This window comes from Alnus glutinosa, chromosome 2 (assembly GCF_958979055.1).
Source record: "Alnus glutinosa chromosome 2, dhAlnGlut1.1, whole genome shotgun sequence".
NCBI lineage: Eukaryota > Viridiplantae > Streptophyta > Magnoliopsida > Fagales > Betulaceae > Alnus > Alnus glutinosa.
The window spans coordinates 6,764,577-6,789,451 of record NC_084887.1 but is presented as its reverse complement, the minus strand read 5'-3'; the positions used below and the strand labels follow the sequence as shown (position 1 = coordinate 6,789,451).

The 24,875-nt window shown below is 37.3% G+C and overlaps 5 protein-coding genes across 5 annotated transcripts; 3 read left to right on the top strand and 2 right to left on the bottom strand.

The window, feature by feature from the left end:
* Positions 1-709: 709 nt before the first annotated feature.
* Positions 710-1,456, top strand: LOC133861137 (uncharacterized). The gene has a single exon (XM_062296852.1). It carries the CDS (start codon positions 937-939, stop codon positions 1,201-1,203), a length of 267 nt encoding a protein of 88 aa, XP_062152836.1. The 5' UTR covers positions 710-936; the 3' UTR covers positions 1,204-1,456.
* A 6,346-nt stretch (positions 1,457-7,802) lies between these two features.
* On the bottom strand, positions 7,803-8,445 carry LOC133860978 (uncharacterized). The gene has a single exon (XM_062296667.1). It carries the CDS (start codon positions 8,292-8,294, stop codon positions 8,028-8,030), a length of 267 nt encoding a protein of 88 aa, XP_062152651.1. The 5' UTR covers positions 8,295-8,445; the 3' UTR covers positions 7,803-8,027.
* A 3,307-nt stretch (positions 8,446-11,752) lies between these two features.
* LOC133861173 (uncharacterized) lies at positions 11,753-12,530 on the top strand. The gene has a single exon (XM_062296892.1). The coding sequence runs from the start codon at positions 11,982-11,984 to the stop codon at positions 12,246-12,248; it is 267 nt and encodes an 88-aa protein (XP_062152876.1). The 5' UTR covers positions 11,753-11,981; the 3' UTR covers positions 12,249-12,530.
* A 5,952-nt stretch (positions 12,531-18,482) lies between these two features.
* Positions 18,483-19,189, bottom strand: LOC133860848 (uncharacterized). The gene has a single exon (XM_062296478.1). It carries the CDS (start codon positions 18,972-18,974, stop codon positions 18,708-18,710), a length of 267 nt encoding a protein of 88 aa, XP_062152462.1. The 5' UTR covers positions 18,975-19,189; the 3' UTR covers positions 18,483-18,707.
* Positions 19,190-22,226: 3,037 nt separating this feature from the next.
* On the top strand, positions 22,227-22,979 carry LOC133861006 (uncharacterized). The gene has a single exon (XM_062296696.1). It carries the CDS (start codon positions 22,434-22,436, stop codon positions 22,698-22,700), a length of 267 nt encoding a protein of 88 aa, XP_062152680.1. The 5' UTR covers positions 22,227-22,433; the 3' UTR covers positions 22,701-22,979.
* Positions 22,980-24,875: the final 1,896 nt, after the last annotated feature.

Genomic DNA, 24,875 nt, shown 5'->3' with positions numbered 1-24,875 from the left:
ACATTGTTTGAATAATCATATTACTTTACAATTAAAAGTATGAAACGTAGAGTTGTTTTATTGTTTACTTGTTTTGGTTCAACTTCAAGTTCGAAAACTTTAAAAAAAATAAAATAAAATCAGGCTAATTTTTTTTTACTCAATTTCTAACTTAATAAAAGAAAAAGATTTGTTTTGTTTTTTGTGAGATTTTTTTAGTTTAATCGTTACTCTTTAGACAATGAGAAAAGGAGAGAGATAACAAAATTGTTTAAGTTTACTTTTTAATGTTGAAAAAAAAAAAGTATAAATATACGGGTCAAATAAGTTGACCGGCGAATTAAACGAGTTGACCCGTTAATAGCCTATTTATTAAACAGGTCTAATAATTCAATCTTTTTATAACCCTAACCCTTTTGAGCTTAACATTTAATTCCATTCCGTACCCTCTCTTATCCTTCCTACCTCAACCTTCAACAAAACAAGTGTTTTTTCCTTCCAAATATCTTGGCTTGTAAACGGTGTGCGCATCAGTAACTCAAGCTGATTGGGACCATTACCAACTGAAGTGACAGCATTAAATAATGCTTTGTAATCATCGAAAGGCATATTATTTTTAAATACCAAAGTTGCCCATGCCTAAATTCTGCCACGATTGGTTCTAAAAGGGCAGTATAGTCATCTCATGTAGAAAACCATTGGCTCCCCAATCCCCAGACTCCAAAACCACCGGCAAACGCCATACAGTCCCCATGGTTTTGCTGCACAAACTTCCCACGGGTCTTCCAATCTATATATAAGGGACCTCCCCTCTATCATTTGCTTCATCATCAAGTTCAAGCACATATATCCTTCTTGGATCATCAGTTTTGTTAGTCACACAAGGTTAATTGTTCAATTCGTTGTTTTCAAGTTGAAGAGCAAATTAAGAAGCGAGCTGTGAAGAGTATATAGAAGATGAGTCAAACAAGCAGAGCCTTTGTGGCAGCCAGTGTTGGAGTTGTGGAGGCCATGAAAGACCAGCTGGGGATCTGCAGGTGGAATCATGTCATCAGATCAGCGCAGCAAAATGCCAAGAACCATCTCAGGTCCATATCTCAGGCCAAGAGCCTTTCTCCTTCAAGTTCTGCAATGGTTTTGAGCAAAGCAAGAGAGGAGAAACTGAGGCGGTCAGAGGAATCTTTGAGGACGGTCATGTACTTGAGCTGTTGGGGTCCCAATTGAATTGAGGCACAAGTCATCCAATTTTCGTCGGGTGCAGGAAAGATTCAATGACTACCCACCTGCAGACTTCTTGCAGATGCATGGCATGGGAGTGGGAAATGTCAGTCCGAGCTGGACATGGGGCAAATTGTAGATTAAATTCAGTATTTGGGTGATGCCAAAACTACTCCAAATTGTAAAGCGTAACTGGAAATTGCTCTATTATATATGTACACGATTTATAAGTAATTTTGTCTCAACTCTTTGATGATTTTGTGAAGCCCATATATTGAAAATCAAGCTGAGCAATGTGTCGATTACAGTTTCTTGGTGGCAAATGGTAAGCGGTAAGCCAATAGATAATCAAGTATATTGATTCGTCGGGTTTGGCAAATGGCAGACACAGCCTGAAAACTGGCTTTCCCCTGTTCCACATCCTAGATACGAATAAGTTGAAGAAAAAACAAGAAAGTCAGAATCCATCTCCATGCTCATCCTCTTCCAACCAGGTCGCACCCATATGCTAAAATGGGATGAAAATAAGTTTGAATGGACTCGCCAAATAGGAGAAATATTTGGTGAACGGCTGTTCACTCACAAAAGGTAAAGAAAAACATAAAAAATCTTCCAACATTCGATCTCTCTCGTCTCAAGGAAATAATAAAGAAGAAAATAAATAATTCTTTGATAAAAAAATTATAACTCTGAAAAATTGATAACTAAAATAAAGAAAGATAATTTTATTAACTAAAATTGAGAATATATTTGCCAAGCTAAGTCTATTATTTCCAGAACACTATCAAACATTGCATTAGTATTACAAATAAGATATATTAAGGGGTAGCCATGAGTTGCATTTTTCGCGGTCATTTGCCACAAAGTCTGTACTATAATAGTTAAAAAAGAAAAAATCAAAATCAAAATTCTAAAAACAATACATTAAAACGTTACATAATTTTTGTCGCATATACAAAAATCCACGTTAAGACCAATAAAACATTACTACATATTCATTTTTGTCATATCAGTATACCACTCCAAAAAAAGGGAAAAAAAAAAAAGTGACATATAAAAGGATGGCTACCAGTGGCGGACCCAGCCTTATAAATATGGGAGGGCCAAATTGAAAGAAAAAAAATTTGGGGGGACAAAAATAAAAATAAAAATAAAAATAAAACAAAATTAAGATTTTTTTTTTTTTTTTGGAGAAAAATTTTGGGGGTTGGGGGAGCCAGGACCCCCCTGGCCCACATAAAGATCCGCCACTAATGGCTACGACAAAACTCACCTCCGTGGGTGGTGGTGAGTTTCCTAGCGACCTAGTCCCAACCTTGTGTAGGTGGTTGACCACCCCACTTCCTATTCTCACAAATGACTCTATTCTCACAACCACTTCCTCCCATCCTAAGAAGCTAGTCATAAGGGTGGGGGAGTCCATATGATCCTCCCTCTCCCATCCTCTGGGGTGGACCTCGGGGAACTACCTATTGAACCCCACGTTAGAAAAAAAAACAAAATTAAAAATAAAATCTAAACGAAAATAAGTAATATAAAGAGAATAGAGAAAGATTATTGTGTAATAGATGGAACGCAAAAGGCCCATATTTTTTTGGCCAATGGGATCTTGAGATTGGACGAAAAACGTTTAGAAATTCAAAACTGTGTAACGTCGTTCGAACGAGACCCAGTCTCGTTCGAACACCGGAAATCTCCATATCGCATTCAAACTGTGCCCAGGAGAAAAATGGTCGGTTGAGATTAAAATCTTAGGTATCTCGTCCGAATGAGAATTGCATCTTCACGTGTCATCGCCCCGTGAGAGATTTAGGTGAAGATTAACTAACATGGTTAATGCACGTGGTTAAGTGAGATGTGACACTTAATTTAATGCAGGCACCACTTGTTGTTTGAAAGAGATTGAATCTCGTTCAAAAGATAAATTTTCAAGTGTAAATCAAAAGCTTGAGGCATGAAAAAAAAGAAGGAAAAACCATTTTTCCATTATTTCATCCAAATACAAAGAGGCAGACGAGAGAAAGGCTGTGAGAGAGAGAGAGGTACGCTTGAGTAGGGGTGGGCAAATTATCCGATTACCGATTATTCACTGACCGTCATCGAACTGACTTCGACCGCCTACAGCCTACCTCTTAAATATTTAATCTGAATTCGGAATAAAAAAAAAATTCGATTTTTTTTTTTTTTTTTTCGGTTGGTAATCGGTATACTCGACTTTGCCGTCGGTAACCGTCCTGACCCGACCCGACTAGCCTAAACGGCTTCGTCCAATGATTTAGTTAAACGGCGTCATTTTTTCCTTGTCAAAACGACGTCGTTTGCGTATAAATTAAAGGGATAATTGCACCGTTGGTCCCTGTGGTATGCCATAAATATTTTTCACTCCCTATGGTTAAAAAAATGCATAGAAGGTCCTTGTGGTATGTAATAATTACAAATTGATCCCTAACGTCAAATTCTATTAAAATTTTTAACAGATTCCGTCAAATGCCACGTGTCGCCATCTTATTGGCGACACGTGGCGCTGAATGCACATCTTAATAAAAATAATATAAATTTATTAAAAAATAAATAAAAATACTTATTTTTTTTTTTTTAAAAAAAAAAAAAAAACAAAAAAAGAAAAAATGGGGCAAGGGGTGGCCAGGCTACCCCCAGTGGCCGAGGGTGGCGCACGGCCACCCCTAGCTAGATCAACGCCGTTTCGAAAGACATATATATTCATACTTTGTGGAAACCCTTGCTCGAAATTTCGAATCACTCAACTCACACTCACTCGACCCACCCTTAAACCCATGGCGCCGTCTCCCCAAACGGCCAAACCTAGAAACCCTAGGCCCTAGCCCGTTCGGCCACCAATCGCTCCTCCGGCCTCCGCTCGTTTGGCCGTCCCATGTCCTCTCTCAGCCGGTCTCTCTCACTATGACACTATCCCACTCTCGTGTTCGGTGTTCCGTGTTTCGGTGGACCCTAAACGGGAGGCCTAGGCCCTAGCCCGTTCGGCCATTCGCCAATTACCCCTCCGGCCTCCGCTCGTTTGGCCGTCCCACATCCTCTCCCAGTCGAGTCAGTCTCTCTCACTGTGACACTATCCCATTCTCGTGTAGTCGTGTGACTCGTGTTCGGTGTTCCGGTGGACCCTAAACGGGCCAAACCCAAAAACACGAGGTTAGTGTTTTTTTTTTTTTTAGTAGTAGTTGTTAATGTTTGGACCGTTTGGTTGCATTTGTGATTTGTGAATGTTTGGTATAACAAATCCAATTTTTTTTTCACAGTCACAGTACTTTTTTCAGTGGTTGTTTAATTTGTTTGGATCTAGTGGTGCACTACTCCGTCTGCTCGACTCTGCTGCTAAGTGGTAATTTACTATTATACATTTATACTAGTTCTTGATTGTTGAACAGATAATACTTATATGATATTAATTATGGCCTTATGGGGATTCTGCATTTCTATTGTGTTGATGCATCCTTTGCTGTATGTTTTGTTGTGATGATGATTATGATGTGTCTTGATTGTAAACTCTAAACTGTCGATGTTGCTTTTTCTGGTAGAATGTAGTAGTGGTTAGTTAATAGTTATGTTGTTGCATTTGCTATATTTGCTGTACTGGTGTTTAGATAGTGTTGTATGCTACTATAATTGTTTTACAGTTTTCATGTTAAATTGTTAATTATGTTAATGATGTTTTTGGTCCAAGTTTTTCTTTTTTGGATCTTTTCAGTGTTTTCACTGAATATAACATGTGTTGCATCTTACTGCAGTGAATAAAGTCTATAAAGATAAAGCAAAAAAAATAATGAAAAAATAATCTTGATTCTTGTTGTAGATTTTATTTAAGTTTGGGAAACTTTCTTTAAGTTTCTTTCTAATATGAATCCACCACTAGTATTATAAATTTATACTAGTTTATGATGCTTATTGTTATTGATAATGCTTTCTTTTTTTTTTTTTTCTTTTTTTTCCTACTTTGATTTTTAAAATCCCAAATCAGTTTAATATTTTGCCATTTTGTAACTTTTGTTGATGTCAAGTGCTGAATTTTGTTGTCATTTTTTCAGATGGATGAATCTACACATACTAGCGGTTCTAACGGTGATAGTGGTACACCTAAAGCTAAAGGTGATACTACACCTACTAGTTCTACACCTATAGCACCACATCCACAAGTAGGTACACCTACTCATGGACCTCCTGGTTCGATAGGCACACCTACATCTTCTGCATCAACCACTGCTTCTTGTTATCATTATCCACCATCTCCTATTAATAATTTGATGGGTGAGGTAGATATAGATGAGGATAATGATTCTGATGAGATGAAAATTGATAGATCTACAGCTTCTGGTTCTATGAAAGGTCGTGGTGGACGACCACCACTCCCTAAGAAGAAAAAAACTAGAAAAATGGCGAAACCATCTATAGTTTTGGAGCATTTCACTAAAGATTTAAATAGTCCTGAAGATAATCCTGTGACATACTGTAACTATTGTGAGGCTCCATATGTGTCATGCAAAAAATTATGGGAACTCTAACATGTTGTATCATGTCAAGACTTGCCAAAAGTACAGGAGTTTAAAAGCTAACCAAGATACCTCTCAAACTAAGTTCACTTTTGCATCAGGGCAGACTCAGGGTAGTAAGAACCTAATGATTGCTAAATATTTTGAAAAACTCATTAGGGATACACTCTGTGAGATGATCATTGTTGATGAAATGCCTTTTTCGACTGTGGAGAGGATGGGGTTTAGGAAATTTTTTAGTGTTCTTGAACCTAGATTTGAGCTTCCTTCCCGGTATACAATGATGAAAAATTGTGTCAAGATGTTTATGAATCTTAAGAATACAATGAAGAATGAGTTTTTGATTAGTGGCCAAAGGGTTTGTTTGACTACTGACACATGGACTTCAATTCAGAATATGACTTACATGTGCATTACTGGCCATTTCATTGACCAATCTTGAAAATATCACAAAAAGATATTGTCATTTCACCAAGTATCGGACCACAAGAGGCCAACAATTGCAAGGGAAGTAGAGCAATGTTTGGTAGATTGGGGAATTGGAAGGTTGTTGACAATATCTGTTGACAATGCAAGCGCTAATGATAGTGCAATTGATTTTTTCAAAAAAAGAAATTTGGGTAATAATGATGTTCTTTATCGCCACGAGTTTATTTATGTAAGGTGTTGTGCCCATATTCTTAATATTATTATGCATGAGGGATTGAAGGATATAGATGATTCAATAGTAAATGGCCAAAATATGGTGAAGTATGTGAATGGATTCCCTCATAGATTCCGGTCATTTTGGTCAGATTCGGCTGGCTTCTGACCATGGCCGGATTCCTGCCAGTTTTCGGCCGGAATCTGGTCTGCGGGCAGCCGGCGACGGTGGTTGAAAGTCGCCGGAGTCCGACGCCGTCAGTATTCCGGTGGCTAGATGTTACCGGATTCTGGCACCGCTTGGATTCTGACGACCTACCATTGCTGGATTCCGGCAATCAGATATCAAACATGCGTGCAAGGACCAAGAGTTTAATTTCAGAAAACGATTTACGGTTTTTAAAACCGTAAATCATTTTCTAAAAATTAAAGAAGCTTTTACACTTAAACCGAAAATGATTTTCGTTGACCATTATTTTCACTCCTATCAAACACCGTAAAATGCCAAAATTATTTTCCAGAAATCATTTTACGCCGAAACAAACGGAGCATTAAGTGAGTTTCTACTTCGTTAATAAAATTCTTGTATCATTTAAATTTCGTACTTATATTATTTTGTTACCACATTGTGCACACACACACGGTTAAAATAGAAGTCATCTATTTTTCATGAACTACCTCTGCGAGGGTGAGGTTGGGTCGCTAGGAAACTCACCATCCACAAAGCTAATCTTTTTCATAGCCAACCCTTCATATTTTATTTTATATTTTTTACATATATTGAGATGAATTTCTTTTTTTTTTTAATAGATATGTTGATATATCAGGAATGGACATGTTGCAATACTTTTATAGGCATGCATGGATTTTTATATATATGACAAAAACTTGTTATACCTTGATGTAATGTTTATTATTATTATTATTATTTTTTTTGCTCTGCATAGTTTTGAAAATGAGTTCATGAGTACCATGCGAAGCAAAAGAAAAGCAACTCATGACTACCCTTTAATCTTATCTTATTTGGAATAGTGGAAATTTGATTAGTGTTGAATAGAAAATAGATTTAGTATGCTCAGGGAAAAAAAAAAAAAAAAAAGCTAATTTGGGTGGGACCTAGTTGGAAGAAGATAATTATGCATGGAGATGCTGCCTGATTTTCTTGTATTATCCGATAACTTAATTCTTATCCAGGATGTGGGTGATTCTTGTCTGCCATTTGCCAAACCCGACGAAGCAATATACTTGATTATCATAGGCTCGTTACCAATGAACAAAAAGTAAGCTTAATTAGGTTATCTTTTCAATAAATCACCTGAGCCTACCTTAAGGCTTACCATTTGCCACCAAGAAACAGTATTCAAAACACATTGCTCAGCTTGATTCAGCTTGATTTTGAACATATAGGCTTCACAAAATCATCAGAGTTAAGACAAAATCTCTTATAAATCGTGTGTATATATATAAGAGCAATTTCCAGTTACGCTTTACAGTTTAGAATAGTTTTGGCATCACCCAAATACTAAATTCAGTCTACAATTTGCCCCATGACCAGCTCCGACTGACATTTCCCACTACCATGCCATGCATCTGCAAGAAGTCTGCAGGTGGGTAGTCATTGAATCTTCCTGCACTCGACGAAGATTGGATGACTTGTGCCTCAATTCAATTGGGACCCCAACAGCTCAAGTACATGACCGTCCTCAAAGATTCGTCTGACCGCCTCAGTTTCTCCTCTCTTGCTTTGCTCATGACCATTGCAGAAGTTGAAGGAGAAAGGCTCTTGGCCTGAGACATGGACCTGAGATGGTTCTTGGCATTTTGCTGCGCTGATCTGATGACATGATTCCACCTGCAGATCCCCAGCTGGTCTTTCATGGCCTCCACAACTCCTACACTGGCTGCTACAAAGGCTCTGCTTGTTTGACTCATCTTCTATATATATACTCTTCACAACTCGCTTCTTAATTTGCTCTTCAACTTAAAAACAACGAATTGAACAAACCTTGTGTGACTAACAAAACTGGTGATCCAAGAAGGATATATGTGCTTGAACTTGATGATGAAGCAAATGATAGAGGGGAGGTCCCTTGACTCCCTTATATATAGATTGGGAGAGCCACGGGAAGTTTGTGCAGCAAAACCATGGGGACTATATGGCATTTGCCGGTGGTTTTGGAGTCTAGGGATTGGGGAGCCAATGGTTTTCTATATGACATGACCATACTGCCCTTGTAGAACCACATCGTGGCAGTAATCTAGGTAGGGCAGCTTCAGTAGTTGATGATGGGCCACACCGTTTTTCCGTTTTTCAAGCCCAGAGATTTGGAAGGAAAAACCACTTGTTTTGCTAGTGATGTTGGTAGGTCGTAAGAGTTCCTACAACACAACTTTTAAAAAGGGATATATGTTCTTTAAGCATGTAAAAAGCACACAATTTCTCGTAGTGTCACTTTCTTAAAGGTTTGATCAGTAGATTCATAAAAGTTAAGAGTAGTCGCGAGCAATCTTGAGAATTTTTGTTGAACTAACAGAAAGCGACTTCAACTTTTTGACAAACTTACAAGAAACCCACTAGTTGTATGTAAAAATGAGCAAGGTTATATATCAGCTTTTTATCCCCAAAAGTTGGTGAGGTTGTTCTCAGAAAATAGATCTGAGAAGAAGAAGGAGCAGAAATGCCTCCTCATCCTCTCACTTTCTCTTTCTACTCTCGGTTCCAACCCTCTCACCAGTGGCGGACCCAGACTTGACAATTTGGAGGGACCAAATTGAAAAGAAAAAAATTTAGAGAGGGCAAAACTATAAAAAATAAAAAATTTAGGGGTAAAATTTTAATTTTTTTTTGTTTTAGAAATTTTTTTTTTTTTTTGAAGAAAAATCTTGGGGCTTGGGGGAGGCCAAGGCCCCCCTGGCCCCTTAATGGGTCCGCCCTTGCCTCTCACTCTTATTTTGGTTCTTTTATTTGCATGTGTTTTCTGGCTATATCAGCAATTTTGGTATCTTCGTTATGCATTCGTTCATCTACCTTCGTGTTGTGCCATTCATCTCATCTATGGTCGCTGCTGCTTTTTGATGGTTGTCTTTTTGCTTTGAATAAGAGTTTTCTTCTCTATAAATCTGCCATCATAGACAATCTATGCGATGCAGGTTAGTCAGATGTGAAAAGGTATCCCTCACGGCTTAGCTGCATGGATAGTTCGGTATCTCTCATGGCCTGGACAGTTTATTGTGAGGGGTTATCTCTCAAAGTATGAAACGTTGAGTTGTTTTATTGTTTACTTGTTTTTGTTCAACTTCAAGTTCGAAAACTTGAAAAAAAAAATAACAAAAAAAAAACAGGCTACTTTTTTTATTCTGTCTTTTTTACTCAATTTCTAACTTAATAAAAGAAAAAGACTTGTTTTGTTTTTTATGAGATTTTTTAGTTTAGTCTTTACTCTTTAAACAGTGAGAGAAAAAGAGAGATAACAAGATTGTTTAAGTTTACTTTTTATTGTTGAAAAAAAAAAAGAAGTTTAAATATAAGGGTCAAACGAGTTGACCTGTTAATGGTCTGTTTATTAAACGGGTTTAATGGGTCAATCTTTTTATGACCTGAACCATTTTGAGCTTAACCTTAGCCCTTTAATTTCGTGTCAAGTTAATGGGTTGTATAAAAAATTGCTAACCCTAGTTTGGATTACCCAAAGAAGAGAAGAAAAAAAAATAAAAAAAAACAAATGTAGTGAGATATGACTTTAAGATGATAGTGAAAAAAATCTAACATAACCTAAAGGTCATAAACTAACCAATTAAATTCGAAATAATGTTGTTTTAATTAATTTAATTAAATATATAGTATATATAAAGGGAATGCGTGTACGTTTACCTGCATACCCTAAAAGAGGTATTTGCATATACATATGCGGATAATGATTTTTATTAATTGTATCCGCTCCGCATTTTTACCCCTAACTAGTTTTATCCATGTGTTGGTACAATATGACTTTATGATTAAGTGTGCTTATAAAAAAATTTCTTGTTTAATAAAGAAAAGACATATTAATTGAATAATTATAGTGAACTTGGGTTAAAACATACTGCCTGAATCTTACAAATATTTTCTTAAACTGTGATTTGGCTAAGTATCTTTGGAGTATTTCTCCTTGGTCTCTCCATATATCCTCTTTTTCTTCCAAGCACATATCTGAGTAGATTCTGACTATTATTTATCCCACTTGTAGGCTTGGTATTCCTATTGCTGATTGTAGGAAGTTTCAACTTTTTGCAACAACTGTGTTGGATCTCATTTGGTTGTCGCGTAATAAGCTGATTCATGAAGCTATATTGCCTAATCGAGCTACTGTTCTACAACTTCTTAAGTTCACCTTAGACTCTCATTACTTGGCGTGGAAGGCTTTTGAACTTCCTTATCTTTGGACTCCTCCTTGCTCTGGGTTTCTCAAAGGCAATTTTGATGTAGCAATCCGAGACAATTTCGCAGTAGCAACGACTGTTATTAGTAACTCTGATGGTGAAATTATCTTAGCTACTACCCAAAAACTATCTATAACTGATGTTCTCATAGGATAAGCTTTTGCGGCTCTTCTCACTACTCGGTTGGTAACTTATGTAGGTCTTGGAAATTTTCTTCTTGAAGGGGATGTTCTTCTGGTGATTCTTGCTATGAATCAACCTCATCTATTTTCTACTTGGCATTTTGCTCCCTATATTTCGGATATTAGATTAGAACTTTCAGTCTTTCAAAGTTGGAATGTTTCGAAAGTTTCTAGATGTGCCAATCTTCGTGCACATGTGTTAGTTAAATGAGCCGCTACCCACCTTGTGTTTGGTAGCATTCCCATAGGTTCTCTTATTTTCTCTTCTATCAAGATCTAGAATAGGAAAGATCCTTATACCTTTTTCTTATTCAATTAAAAAAAAAAAAAAGAAAAAAAAGCTAAGGTGCATGTGTTGTCACGTGCAGATGGAAACGTCTTAATAAATGTTTTTGTTCTTATTTTAGTACCCAAAATAATTATTTTAGAGTTTTTGACTTTTGTTTCCAAAGAAGATTTTAATATTAAAATTAAATTCCATTCCGTCCCCTCTCTTATCCTTCCTACCTCAACCTTCAACAAAACAAGTGTTTTTTCCTTCCAAATATCTTGGCTTGTAAACGGTGTGCGCATCAGTAACTCAATCGCATCAGTAACTCAAGCTGATTGGGACCATTACCAACTGAAGTGACAGCATTAAATAATGCTTTGTAATCATCGAAAGGCATATTATTTTTAAATACCAAAGTTGCCCATGCCTAAATACTGCCACGATTGGTTCTACAAGGGCAGTATAGTCATCTCTTGTAGAAAAACCATTGGCTCCCCAATCCCCAGACTCCAAAACCACCGGCAAATGCCATATAGTCCCCATGGTTTTGCTGCACAAACTTCCCACGGGTCTTCCAATCTATATATAAGGGACCTCCCCTCTATCATTTGCTTCATCATCAAGTTCAAGCACATATATCCTTCTTGGATCATCAGTTTTGTTAGTCACACAAGGTTTGTCCAATTCGTTGTTGTTAAGTTGAAGAGCAAATTAAGAAGCGAGTTGTGAAGAGTATATATATAGAAGATGAGCCAAACAAGCAGAGCCTTTGTGGCAGCCAGTGTTGGAGTTGTGGAGGCCATGAAAGACCAGCTGGGGATCTGCAGGTGGAATCATGTCATCAGATCAGCCCAGCAAAATGCCAAGAACCATCTCCGGTCCGTGTCTCAGGCCAAGAGCCTTTCTCCTTCAACTTCTGCAATGGTTATGAGCAAAGCGAGAGAGGAGAAACTGAGGCGGTCAGAGGAGTCTTTGAGGACGGTCATGTACTTGAGCTGTTGGGGTCCCAATTGAAAATTGAGGCACAAGTCATCCAATCTTCGTCGAGTGCAGGAAGATTCAATGACTACCCACCAGACTTCTTGCAGATGCATGGCATGGGAGTGGGAAATGTCAGTCCGAGCTGGACATGGGGCAAATTGCAGACTAAATTCAGTATTTGGGTGATGCCAAAACTACTCCAAATTGTAAAGCGTAACTGGAAATTGCTCTATTATATATGTACACGATTTATAAGTAATTTTGTCTCAACTCTTTGATGATTTTGTGAAGCCCATATATTGAAAATCAAGCTGAGCAATGTGTCGATTACTGTTTCTTGGTGGCAAATGGTAAGCGGTAAGCCTATAGATAATCAAGTATATTGATTCGTCGGGTTTGGCAAATGGCAGACACATAGCCTGAAAACTGGCTTTCCCCTGTTCCACATCCTAGATACGAATAAGTTGAAGAAAAAACAAGAAAGTCAGAATCCATCTCCATGCTCATCCTCTTCCAACCAGGTCGCACCCATATGCTAAAATGGGATGAAAATAAGTTTGAATGGACTCGCCAAATAGGAGAAATATTTGGTGAACGGCTGTTCACTCACAAAAGGTAAAGAAAAACATAAAAAAATCTTCCAACATTCGATCTCTCTCGTCTCAAGGAAATAATAAAGAAGAAAATAAATAATTCTTTGATAAAAAAATTATGACTCTGAAAAATTGATAACTAAAATAAAGAGATAATTTTATTAACTAAAATTGAGAATATATTTGCCAAGCTAAGTCTATTTTTTCCAGAACACTATCAAACATTGCATTAGTATTACAAATAAGATAGATTAAGGGGTAGCCATGAGTTGCTTTTTTCGCGGTCATTTGCCACAAAGTCTGTACTATAATAGTTAAAAAAGAAAAAATCAAAATCAAAATTCTAAAAACAATACATTAAAACGTTACATAATTTTTGTCGCATGTACAAAAATCCACGTTAAGACCTATAAAACATTGCTACATATTCATTTTTGTCATATCAGTATACCACTCCAAAAAAAAGGAAAAAAAAAAAAAGTGACATATAAAAGGATGGCTACCAGTGGCGGACCCAGCCTTATAAATATGAGAGGGCCAAATTGAAAGAAAAAAAAAATGTGGGGACAAAAAAAAAAAAAAAAAATTAAGAATTTTATTTTTTTTGAAAAAAATTTTGGGGGTTAGGGGGGCCAAGACCCCCCTTGGCCCCCATATAGATCCGCCATTGATGGCTACGCCAAAACTCACCTCCGTGGGTGGTGGTGAGTTTCCTAGCGACCTAGTCCCAACCTTGTGTAGGTGGTTGACCACCCCACTTCCACGAGGTGGTCACAAATGACTCTATTCTCACAACCACTTCCTCCCACCCTAAGAAGCTAGTCATAAGGGTGGGGGAGTCCATATTACCCTCCCTCTCCCATCCTCTGGGGTGGACCTCGGGGAACTACCTATTGAACCCCACGTAAGAAAAATACAAAAATAAAAATAAAATCTAAACGAAAATAAGTAATATAAAGAGAATAGAGAAAGATTATTGTGTAATAAATGGAACGCAAAAGGCCCATATGTTTTTTGGCCAATAAGGTCTTGAGATTGGACGAAAAACGTTTAGAAATTCAAAACTGTGTAACGTCGTTCAAACGAGATTGGGTCTCGTTCGAACACCTGAAATCTCCACATCACATTCAAACTGTGCCCAGGAGAAAAATGGTCGGTTGAGATTAAAATCTTAGGTATCTTGTTCGAATGAGAATTGCTTCTTCACGTGTCATCGCCCCGTGAAAGCTTTAGTTGAAGATTAACTAACAGGGTTAATGCACGTGGTTAGGCACCACTTGTTGTTTGAAAGAGGTTGAATCTCGTTCAAAAGATATTAAATTTTCAAGTGTAAATCAAAAGCTTAAGGCATGAAAAAAAAAAAGAAGGAAAAACCATTTTTCCATTATTTCATCCAAACACAAAGAGGCAGACGAGAGAAAGGCTGAAAGAGAGAGAGGTACGCTTGAGTAGGAGTGGGCAAATTATCCGATTACCGATTATTCGCCGACCGTCACCAAACCGACTTCGACTGCCTACCGCTTAAATATTTAATCGGAATTCGGAATAAAAAAAAAATTCGATTTTTTTTTTCCCCGGTCGGTAATCAGTATAACCGACTTTGCCGTCGGTAACCGACCCGACTAGCCTAAACGGCGTCGTCCAGCGATTTAGTTAAACGGCGTCGTTTTTTCCTTATTAAAACGACGTTGTTTGTGTATAAATTAAAACAGCGTCGTTTTGATTAAGATCCAAAACGGCGCCGTTTCGAAAGACATATATATTCATACTTTGTGGAAACCCTCGCTCGAAATTTCATTTCACTCAACTCACACTCACTCGACCCACCCTTAAACCCACAACGCCGTCTCCCCAAATAGCCAAACCCAGAAACCCTAGGCCCTAGCCTGTTCGGCCATTCGCCAATTGCCCCTCCGGCCTCCGCTCGTTTGGCCGTCCCACGTCCTCTCTCAGTTGGTCTCTATCACTGTGACACTGTCCCACTCTCGTGTTCGGTGTTCCGTGTTCTGGTGGACCCTAAACGGGCAGCCTAGGCCCTAGCCCGTTCGTCCATTCGCCAATCACCCCTCCGGCCTCCGCTCATTTGGCCGTCCCACGACCTCTCCCAGTCGAGTCAGTCTCTCTCACTGTGACACTGTCCCACTCTCGTGTAGTCGTGTGACTCGTGTTCGGTGTTCCGGTGGACCCTATATGGGCCAAACCCAAAAACCCGAGGTTAGTTTGTTTTTTTTTGTTAGTTTTTTTTTTTTTTTTTTTTTTTTTTTTTTTTTTTTTTTTTTTCCAGTAGTTGTTAATGTTTGGACCGTTTGGTTGCATTTGTGATTTGTGAATGTTTGGTATAGCAAATCTATTTTTTTTTTCACAGTCACAGTACTTTTTTCAGTGGTTGTTCAACTTGTTCGAATCTGGTGGTGCACTAATCCGTCTGCTCAACTTTGCTGCTAAGTGGTAATTTACTATTATACATTTATACTAGTTCTTGATTGTTGAACAGATAATACTGATATGATATTAATTATGGCCTTATGGGGATTCTGCATTTCTACTGTGTTGATGCATCCTTTGCTGTATGTTTTGTTGTGATGATGATTATGATGTGTCTTGATTGTAAACTCTAAACTGTCGGTGTTGCTTTTTCTAGTAGAATGTAGCAGTGGTTAGTTAATAGTTATGTTGTTGCATTTGCTATATTTGTTGTACTGGTGTTTAGATAGTATTGTATGCTACTATACTTGTTTTACAGTTTTCATGTTAAATTGTTAATTATGTTAATGATGTTTTTGGTCCAAGTTTTTCTTTTTTGGGTCTTTTCAGTATTTTCACTAAATATAACATGTGCTGCATCTTATTGTAGTGAATAAAGTCTATAAAGATAAAGCCAAAAAAATAATGAAAAAATAATCTTAATTCTTGTTGTAGATTTTATTAAAGTTTGGGAAACTTTCTTTAAGTTTCTTTCTAATAAGAATCCACCCCTAGTATTATAAATTTATACTAGTTTATGATGCTTATTGTTATTGATCTTGCTTTTTTTTTTTTTTTTTTTCTACTTTGATTCTTAAAATCCCAAATCAGTTTAATATTTTGCCATTTTGTAACTTTTGTTGATGTCAAGTGCTGTATTTTGTTGTCATTTTTTCAGATGGATAAATCTACACATACTAGTGGTTCTAACAGTGGTAGTGGTACACCTAAAGCTAATGGTGGTACTACACCTACTAGTCCTACACCTACAACACCACATCCACAAGTAGGTACACCTACTCATGGACATCCTGGTCCGATAGGCATACCTACATCTTCTACATCAACCACTGCTTCTTGTTATCATTATCCACCATCTCCTATTGATAATTTGATGGGTGGGGTAGATAAGGATGAGGATAATGATTATGATGAGATGGAAATTGATAGATCTACAGCTACTGGTTCTATGAAAGGTCGTGGTGGATGACCACCACTCCCTAAGAAGAAAAAAAACTAGAAAAGTGGCGAAACCATCTATAGTTTGGGAGCATTTCACTGAAGATTTAAATAGTCCTGAAGATAATCATGTGGCACACTGTAACTATTGTGAGGCTCCGTGTATGTGTCATGCAAAAAAATATGGGACCTCTAACATGTTGTATCATGTCAAGACTTGCCAAAAGTACAGGAGTTTAAAAGTTAACGAAGATACCTCTCAAACTAAGTTCACTTTTGCATCTGGGCAGACTCAGGGTAGTAAGAACCTAATGATTGCTAAGTATTCTGAAAAACTCATTAGGGATACACTCTGTGAAATGATCATTGTTGATGAGATGCCTTTTTCGACTGTGGAGAGGATGGAGTTTAGGAAATTGTTTAGTGTTCTTGAACCTAGATTTAAGCTTCCTTCCTGGTATACAATGATGAAATATTGTGTCAAGATGTTTATGAATCTTAAGAATACAATGAAGAATGAGTTTTTGATTAGTGGCCAAAGGGTTTGTTTGACTACTGACACATGGACTTCAATTCAGAATATAACTTACATGTGCATTACTGGCCATTTCATTGACCAATCTTAGAAATATCACAAAAAGATAGTCATTTTACCAAGTGTCAGACCACATGGGGCCAACAATTGCAAGAGAAGTAGAGCAATGTTTGGTAGATTGGGGAATTGGAAGGTTGTTGACAATATCTGTCGACAATGCAAGCGCTAATGATAGTGCAATTGATTTTTTCAAAAAAAGAAATTTGGGTAATAATGATGTTCTTTGTCGCCACGAGTTTATTCATGTAAGGTGTTCTGTCCATATTCTTAATCTTATTGTGGATGAGGGTTTGAAGGATATAGATGATTCAATAGTAAATGTCCGAAATATGGTGAAGTATGTGAAGGGATCCCCTCATAGATTCCGTCCATTTTGGCCAGATCCGGCTGGCTTCTGACCATGGCAGGATTCCTGCCAGTTTCGGTCGGAATCTGGTCCGCAGGCAGTCGGCGACGGTGGCCGAAAGTCGCCAGAGTCTGGCTCCGTCAGTATTTCGGTGGCCAGATGTTGCCGGATTCTGGCGCCGCCTGGATTCCGACGACCCACCATTGCTGGATTCCAGCAATCAGATATCAAACATGCGTGCAAGGACCAAGAGTTTAATTTCGAAAAACGATTTACGGTTCTAAAAATTAAAGAAGCTTTTACACTTAAACCGAAAATTATTTTTGTTGACTATTATTTTCGCCCCTACCAAACACTGTAAAATGCCGAAATCATTTTCCAGAAATCATTTTACGCCAAAACAAACGGTGCATTAAGTGAGTTTCCACTTCGTTAATAAGATTCTTGTATCATTTAAATTTCGCACTTATATTATTTTGTTACTACATTGTGCACACACACACGGCTAAAATAGAAGTCATCTATTTTTTATGAACCACCTCAGCGAGGGTGAGGTTGAGGTTGGGTCGCTAGGAAATTGACCATCCACAAAAGCTAATTTTTTTCATAGCCAACCCTTCATATTTTATTTTATTTATTTATTACATATATTGAGATGTATTATTTTTTTTAATTTATATGTTGATACAGCAGGAATGGACATGTTGCAATACTTTTATAGGCATGCATGGATTTTTATATATATGACAAAAACTTGTTATACCTTGATGTAATGTTTATTATTATTATTTTTTTTTTTTTTTTGCTCTGCATAGTTTTGAAAATGAGTTCATGAGTACCATGCGAAGCAAAAGAAAAGCAACTCATGACTACCCTTTAATCTTATCTTATTTGGAATAGTGGAAATTTGATTAGTGTTGAATAGAAAATAGATTTAGTATGCTCAGGGGAAAAAAAAAAAAAAAAAAGCTCATTTGGGTGGGACCTAGTTGGAAGAAGATAATTATGCATGGAGATGCTGCCTGATTTTCTTGTATTATCCGATAACTTAATTCTTATCCAGGATGTGGGTGATTCTTGTCTGCCATTTGCCAAACCCGACGAAGCAATATACTTGATTATCATAGGCTCGTTACCAATGAATCAAAAAGTAAGCTTAATTAGGTTATCTTTTCAATAAATCAACTGAGCCTACCCTAAGGCTTACCATTTGCCACCAAGAAACAGTATTCAAAACACATTGCTCAGCTTGATTCAGCTTGATTTTGAACATATAGGCTTCACAAAATCATCAGAGTTAAGACAAAATCTCTTATAAATCGTGTGTGTATATATAAGAGCAATTTCCAGTTACGCTTTACGGTTTAGAATAGTTTTGGCATCACCCAAATACTAAATTCAGTCTACAATTTGCCCCATGACCAGCTCCGACTGACATTTCCCACTACCATGCCATGCATCTGCAAGAAGTCTGCAGGTGGGTAGTCATTGAATCTTCCTGCACTCGACGAAGATTGGATGACTTGTGCCTCAATTCAATTGGGACCCCAACAGCTCAAGTACATGACCGTCCTCAAAGATTCCTCTGACCGCCTCAGTTTCTCCTCTCTTGCTTTGCTCATAACCATTGCAGAAGTTGAAGGAGAAAGGCTCTTGGCCTGAGACATGGACCTGAGATGGTTCTTGGCATTTTGCTGCGCTGATCTGATGACATGATTCCACCTGCAGATCCCCAGCTGGTCTTTCATGGCCTCCACAACTCCTACACTGGCTGCTACAAAGGCTCTGCTTGTTTGACTCATCTTCTATATATATACTCTTCACAACTCGATTCTTAATTTGCTCTTCAACTTAAAAACAACGAATTGAACAAACCTTGTGTGACTAACAAAACTGGTGATCCAAGAAGGATATATGTGCTTGAACTTGATGTTGAAGCAAATGATAGAGGGGATGTCCCTTATATATAGATTGGGAGAGCCATGGGAAGTTTGTGCAGCAAAACCATGGGGGACTACATGGCATTTGCTGGTGGTTTTGGAGTCTGGGGATTGGGGAGCCAATGGTTTTCTACATGACATGACCATACTGCCCTTGTAGAACCACATCGTGGCAGTAATTTAGGTAGGGGCAACTTCAGTTGATGATGATGGGCCACACCGTTTTTCAAGCCCAGAGATTTGGAAGGAAAAACCACTTGTTTTGTAAATGATGTCGGCCACGGTTTTAAAGTAAGTGATTCGTGCACTGCGAGCTGTATCTCCGTACTACGTGTAGCTCTCCCGAGTGTCCTTACAAGTTGCCTCCTCGGTGACGGAACTAGATCCAAATCTTAGGATACTACCATTTTTATTACAACATCATTTACAAATTCATTTAACATTTCATAATTAATGAAATAATAAAACAAAAAAAAAAATTAGCTTTTCAATTTCTCTTAATTATTTCGCATATAAATACAAATTTCTTATATATTAGATTGTAAGAGTTCTTAAAACACAACTTTTAAAAAGTGATATATGTTCTTTAAACATGTGAAAAGCACACACTTTCTCATAATGTCATTTTTTGAGAGGTTTAATTGGTAGATTAAAAAAAAAATTGGGTGGTCGTTGGCAATCTTGAGAATATTTGTTGAGCTAACACAAAGCGACTTAAACTTTGTGGCAAACTTTCAAGAAACCCGCCAGTTGTATATAAAAATGAGCAAGGTTATATAAATCATCTTTTTATGTTCTTTTTATTCCCAAAAGTTGATGTGGCTGTTCTTAGAAAACAGATCTAAGATGCTCTCTCTTCTTCTTCATTTTTCTTTCTACTCCCAGTTCCTACCTTCCCACTCTTATTCTAGTTTTTTCTTATGTGTGCATGTGTTTTTTTGACTATTTCAGCAATTTTGGCCTCTTCGCTATGCATCCATTCATCTACCTTCGTGTTGTGCCATTCATCTCCTCTATGATTGCTGCTACTTTTTAATGATTGTCTTTTTGCTTTAAATAAGAGTTTTTTTTTTTCTCCATAGATCTACCCTTATGGATGATTTATATGATGAAAGTTCGTCAGGTGTGAGGAGGCATCCCTCACGGCCTGGATAGTTCGGTATCTCTCATAGCCGAGATAGTTCATTATGAGAGGTTATCTCTTACGGCCAATTTAAACAGATTTTTCTAGAATATTTGACTACCTTTGTCTTAGATCTAGCCTGCTCGAAATAAATTTGGATTAGGACTAGCAAAAAGGGTTCACGTATCGGGTTTGGGTCAACCCTGACCCACCCATTTAACTAAAAGGGTTAGATCCTTCGACTCTAACATGACCTACTTAAATAACGGGTTGACACGATACGACCTGTTTGACCCGATTATTAAACGGATCGTGTTGGGTTGACACGATTGCACACGATTCGTTTGACCCATTATATAATAAAGTCTATAAAAATAAAAATATAAACACAAATATAAACTAAAAAAATCATATTGTTTGAATAATCATATTACTCCACAATTAAAAGTATGAAACGTTGAGTTGTTTTATTGTTTACTTGTTTTTATTCAAGTTCAAGTTCAAAAACTTGGAAAAAAGAAAAAAGAAAAAAAAAACAATCAGCCTAATTTTTTTTAGTCCGTCTTTTTTATTCAATTTCTAACTTAATAAAAGAAAAAGACTTGTTTTGTTTTTTGTGAGATTTTTTAGTTTAGTCTTTACTCTTTAAACAGTAAAAAAAAGATAGGAGAAATGCTTGTTGGGCGACGTTTTACCGTTCCCCAACCGGCTGTTTTAATTAAATATATATATATATATATATATATATATATATATATATATATATATATTTTATCAAAAAGTGGCTCCTGATGTCACTTCAGGAGCCACTTTTTGATAAAAAAATGTTTTTTTTTTTTTTTTTTCAAAAAGAGGGGGGCGGGGATGGTAAAACGTCCCCTGTTAATCAGGCCTCAAAAGATGGAGATAACAAACTTCTTTATGTTTACTTTTTAATGTTGAAAAAAAAGAAGTTAAAATATACGGGTCAAATAGGTTGACACACAGGTCAAACGAGTTGACCCGTTTATTAAACGGGTCTAATGGGTCAACCTTTTTATGACTTGAACCATTTTAAACTTAAGCTTAATCTTAACACTTTAACTTCTTGTCAGGTTAACAAATCGTGTAAAAAATTGCTAGTCCTAGTTTGGATTACTCAAAGAAGAGAAAAAAAAACGTAGTGAGGGATGACTTTGAGATGATAGTGAAAAAAATTTAATATAACCTAAAGGTTATAAACTTACCAATTAAATTCGAAATAATGTTGTTTTAATTAATTTAATTAAATATATAGTATATATAAAGGGAATGTGGGTGCGGTTACCCGCATACCCTAAAAGAGCTATTTGCATACGCATATGCGGATAATAATTTTTACTAACCGTATTCACTCCGTATTTTCACCCCTAGCTAATTTTATCCATACGTTAGCACAATATAACTTTATGATTAGTTGTGCTTATAAAAAATTTTCTTGTTTAATAAAGAAAAGACAAATTAATTGAATAATTATAGTGAACTTGGGTTAAAACATACTGCCTGAATCTTACGCATATAACTAAGGTGCATGTGTTGTCACATGCCGATGGAAAAGTCTTAGTAAATGTTTTTGTTCTTATTTTAGTACCCAAAATAATTATTTTAGATTTTTTGTTTACAAAGAAGATTTTAATATTAAAATTCAATTCAATTCCATTCCGTCCCGTCTCTTATCCTTCCTACCTCAACCTTCAACAAAACTAGTGTTTTTTCCTTCCAAATATCTTGGCTTGTAAACGGTGTGCGCATCAGTAACTCAAGCTGATTGGGACCATTACCAACTGAAGTGACAGCATTAAATAATGCTTTGTAATCATCGAAAGGCATATTATTTTTAAATACCAAAGTTGCCCATGCCTAAATACTGCCACGATTGGTTCTACAAGGGCAGTATAGTCATCTCCTGTAGAAAAACCATTGGCTCCCCAATCCCCAGACTCCAAAACCACCGGCAAACGCCATACAGTCCCCATGGTTTTGCTGCACAAACTTCCCACGGGTCTTCCAATCTATATATAAGGGACCTCCCCTCTTATCATTTGCTTCATCATCAAGTTCAAGCACATATATCCTTCTTGGATCATCAGTTTTGTTAGTCACACAAGGTTAATTGTGCAATTCGTTGTTTTCAAGTTGAAGAGCAAATTAAGAAGCGAGCTGTGAAGAGTATATAGAAGATGAGTCAAACAAGCAGAGCCTTTGTGGCAGCCAGTGTTGGAGTTGTGGAGGCCATGAAAGACCAGCTGGGGATCTGCAGGTGGAATCATGTCATCAGATCAGCGCAGCAAAATGCCAAGAACCATCTCAGGTCCATGTCTCAGGCCAAGAGCCTTTCTCCTTCAAGTTCTGCAATGGTTTTGAGCAAAGCAAGAGAGGAGAAACTGAGGCGGTCAGAGGAATCTTTGAGGACGGTCATGTACTTGAGCTGTTGGGGTCCCAATTGAATTGAGGCACAAGTCATCCAATTTTCGTCGGGTGCAGGAAAGATTCAATGACTACCCACCTGCAGACTTCTTGCAGATGCATGGCATGGTAGTGGGAAATGTCAGTCGGAGCTGGTCATGGGGCAAATTGTAGACTAAATTTAGTATTTGGGTGATGCCAAAACTACTCCAAATTGTAAAGCGTAACTGGAAATTGCTCTATCATATTTGTACACAATTTATAAGTAATTTTGTCTCAAATCTTTGATGATTTTGTGAAGCCTATATATTGATCGAAAATCAAGCTGAGCAATGTGTTGATTACTGTTTCTTGGTGGCAAATGGTAAGCGGTAAGCCTATAGATAATCAAGTATATTTGATTCGTCAGGTTTGGCAAATGGCAGACACATCCCCAGGAAATGGCTTTCCACTGTTCCACATCCTAAATACGAGAATAATTAAGTTCGGGAAAAAACAAGAAAATCAGAATCCATCTCCATGCTTATCCTCTTCCAACCAGGTCCCACCCATATGCTAAAATGGGATCAAAATAAGTTGAATGGACTCACCATATTGGAGAAATATTTGGTGAACGGATATGTTCACTCACAAAAGGTAAAGAAAAACATTAAAAATCTTCAACATTCTCTCTCGTCTCAAGGAAATAATAAAGAAGAAAATAAATGATTCTTTGAAGAAAAAAAAATTATAGCTCTGAAAAATTGATAACTAGTCAAAATAGAGAAAGATAATTTTATTAACTAAAATTGAGAATAAATTTGCCAAGCTTAAGTCTATTTTTTCTACAACGCTATCAAACATTGCGGTACTATTACAAATAAGTTGCTTTTTTCCCCGGTCATTCGCCACAAAGTCTGTACTATAATAATAATTAAAAAAAAAAAAAAATCTAAAAACAATACATTAAAACGTTACATAAAACATTGCTAGATATTCATTTTTGTCATATCAGTATACCACTTCAAAAAAATAAAAATAAAATAAAATAAAAAGGAAAGTGACACATAAAAGGATGGCTACGGGAAAACCACCTCCGTGGGTGGTGGTGAGTTTTCTAGCGACGCAGTCCCACCCTTGCATAAGTGGTTCATCGGGGCCTCCACATTGTTGGTGTGACAAGGTGAGACCACCCCACCCCCATGGGGTGGTCACAAGGGGCTCCATTCCTACAACCACTTCCTCCCACCATAAAAAGCTAGTCATAAGAGTGGGGGAGTCCAAATGACCCTCCCTCTTTCGTCCTCTGGGGTGGACCTCGGGGAACTCCCTATAGAACCCCATGTAACAAAAATACAAAAATAAAAATAAAATCTAAAGGAAAATAAGTAACATAAAGATTATGGTGTAATAGATGGAACGCAAAAGGATCATATGTTTTTTGGCCAATAGGGTCTTAGAAATTCAAAACTATGTAATGTCGTTCGAACGAGAATCGAACGAGGTTGGGTCTCGTTCGAACCCAGGAAATCTCCACGTCTTATTCAAACCGTGCCCAAGGGAAAAATGGTCGGTTGAGATTAAAATCTTAGGTATCTTGTTCGAATGAGAATTGCATCTCCACGTGTCATCACCCCACGAGAGCTTTAGGTGAAGATCAACTAACAGGGTTAATGCACGTGCGGGTTAAGTGAGATGTGACACTCAATTTAATGCAATCACCATTTGTTGTTTGAAAAGAGGTTAAATCTCGTTCAAAAGATATTAAATTTTCAAGCATAAATCAAAAGCTTAACGCGTGAAAAAAAAAAAAAGAAGGAAAAACCATTTTTCCATTATTTCGTCCAAACACAAAGAGGAAGACCAGAGAAAGGTTGAGAGAGAGAGAGAGAGAGAGAGGTAGGCTTAAGAGCCCTAGGTCAGGCGGGGTCGTATGCTGGACAACCCTAGGTTTAGAAAGGTCATATGCTCGAAAACTCTAGGTTATGCAGGGTCGTACGCTTGATAAGCCTCTTAGCACACAAGGGAGAAGCAAGGAAAACCTTTCTAGAGGTCTGAATGTATTATTTCATGCTAGGCTCCCCAAAAAACCCAAAGGGCTATACTATTTATAGAATAGGAAAGAGTAAAGCTGAAAAGATGTCAAGAGTTCGAGTATAATCTCGTTACCTTCTAATCTCGACTTCCGATAAAGGCAAGCTTAATGGCATTGGAAATATGATTCCTAGATCTTCAAC

What these genes read in the sequence shown, in the direction of transcription:
- LOC133861137 (XM_062296852.1), top strand. Translation starts at nt 937, where the DNA reads ATGAGTCAAACAAGCAGAGCCTTTGTGGCAGCCAGTGTTGGAGTTGTG.
- LOC133860978 (XM_062296667.1), bottom strand. Translation starts at nt 8,294, where the DNA reads ATGAGTCAAACAAGCAGAGCCTTTGTAGCAGCCAGTGTAGGAGTTGTG.
- LOC133861173 (XM_062296892.1), top strand. Translation starts at nt 11,982, where the DNA reads ATGAGCCAAACAAGCAGAGCCTTTGTGGCAGCCAGTGTTGGAGTTGTG.
- LOC133860848 (XM_062296478.1), bottom strand. Translation starts at nt 18,974, where the DNA reads ATGAGTCAAACAAGCAGAGCCTTTGTAGCAGCCAGTGTAGGAGTTGTG.
- LOC133861006 (XM_062296696.1), top strand. Translation starts at nt 22,434, where the DNA reads ATGAGTCAAACAAGCAGAGCCTTTGTGGCAGCCAGTGTTGGAGTTGTG.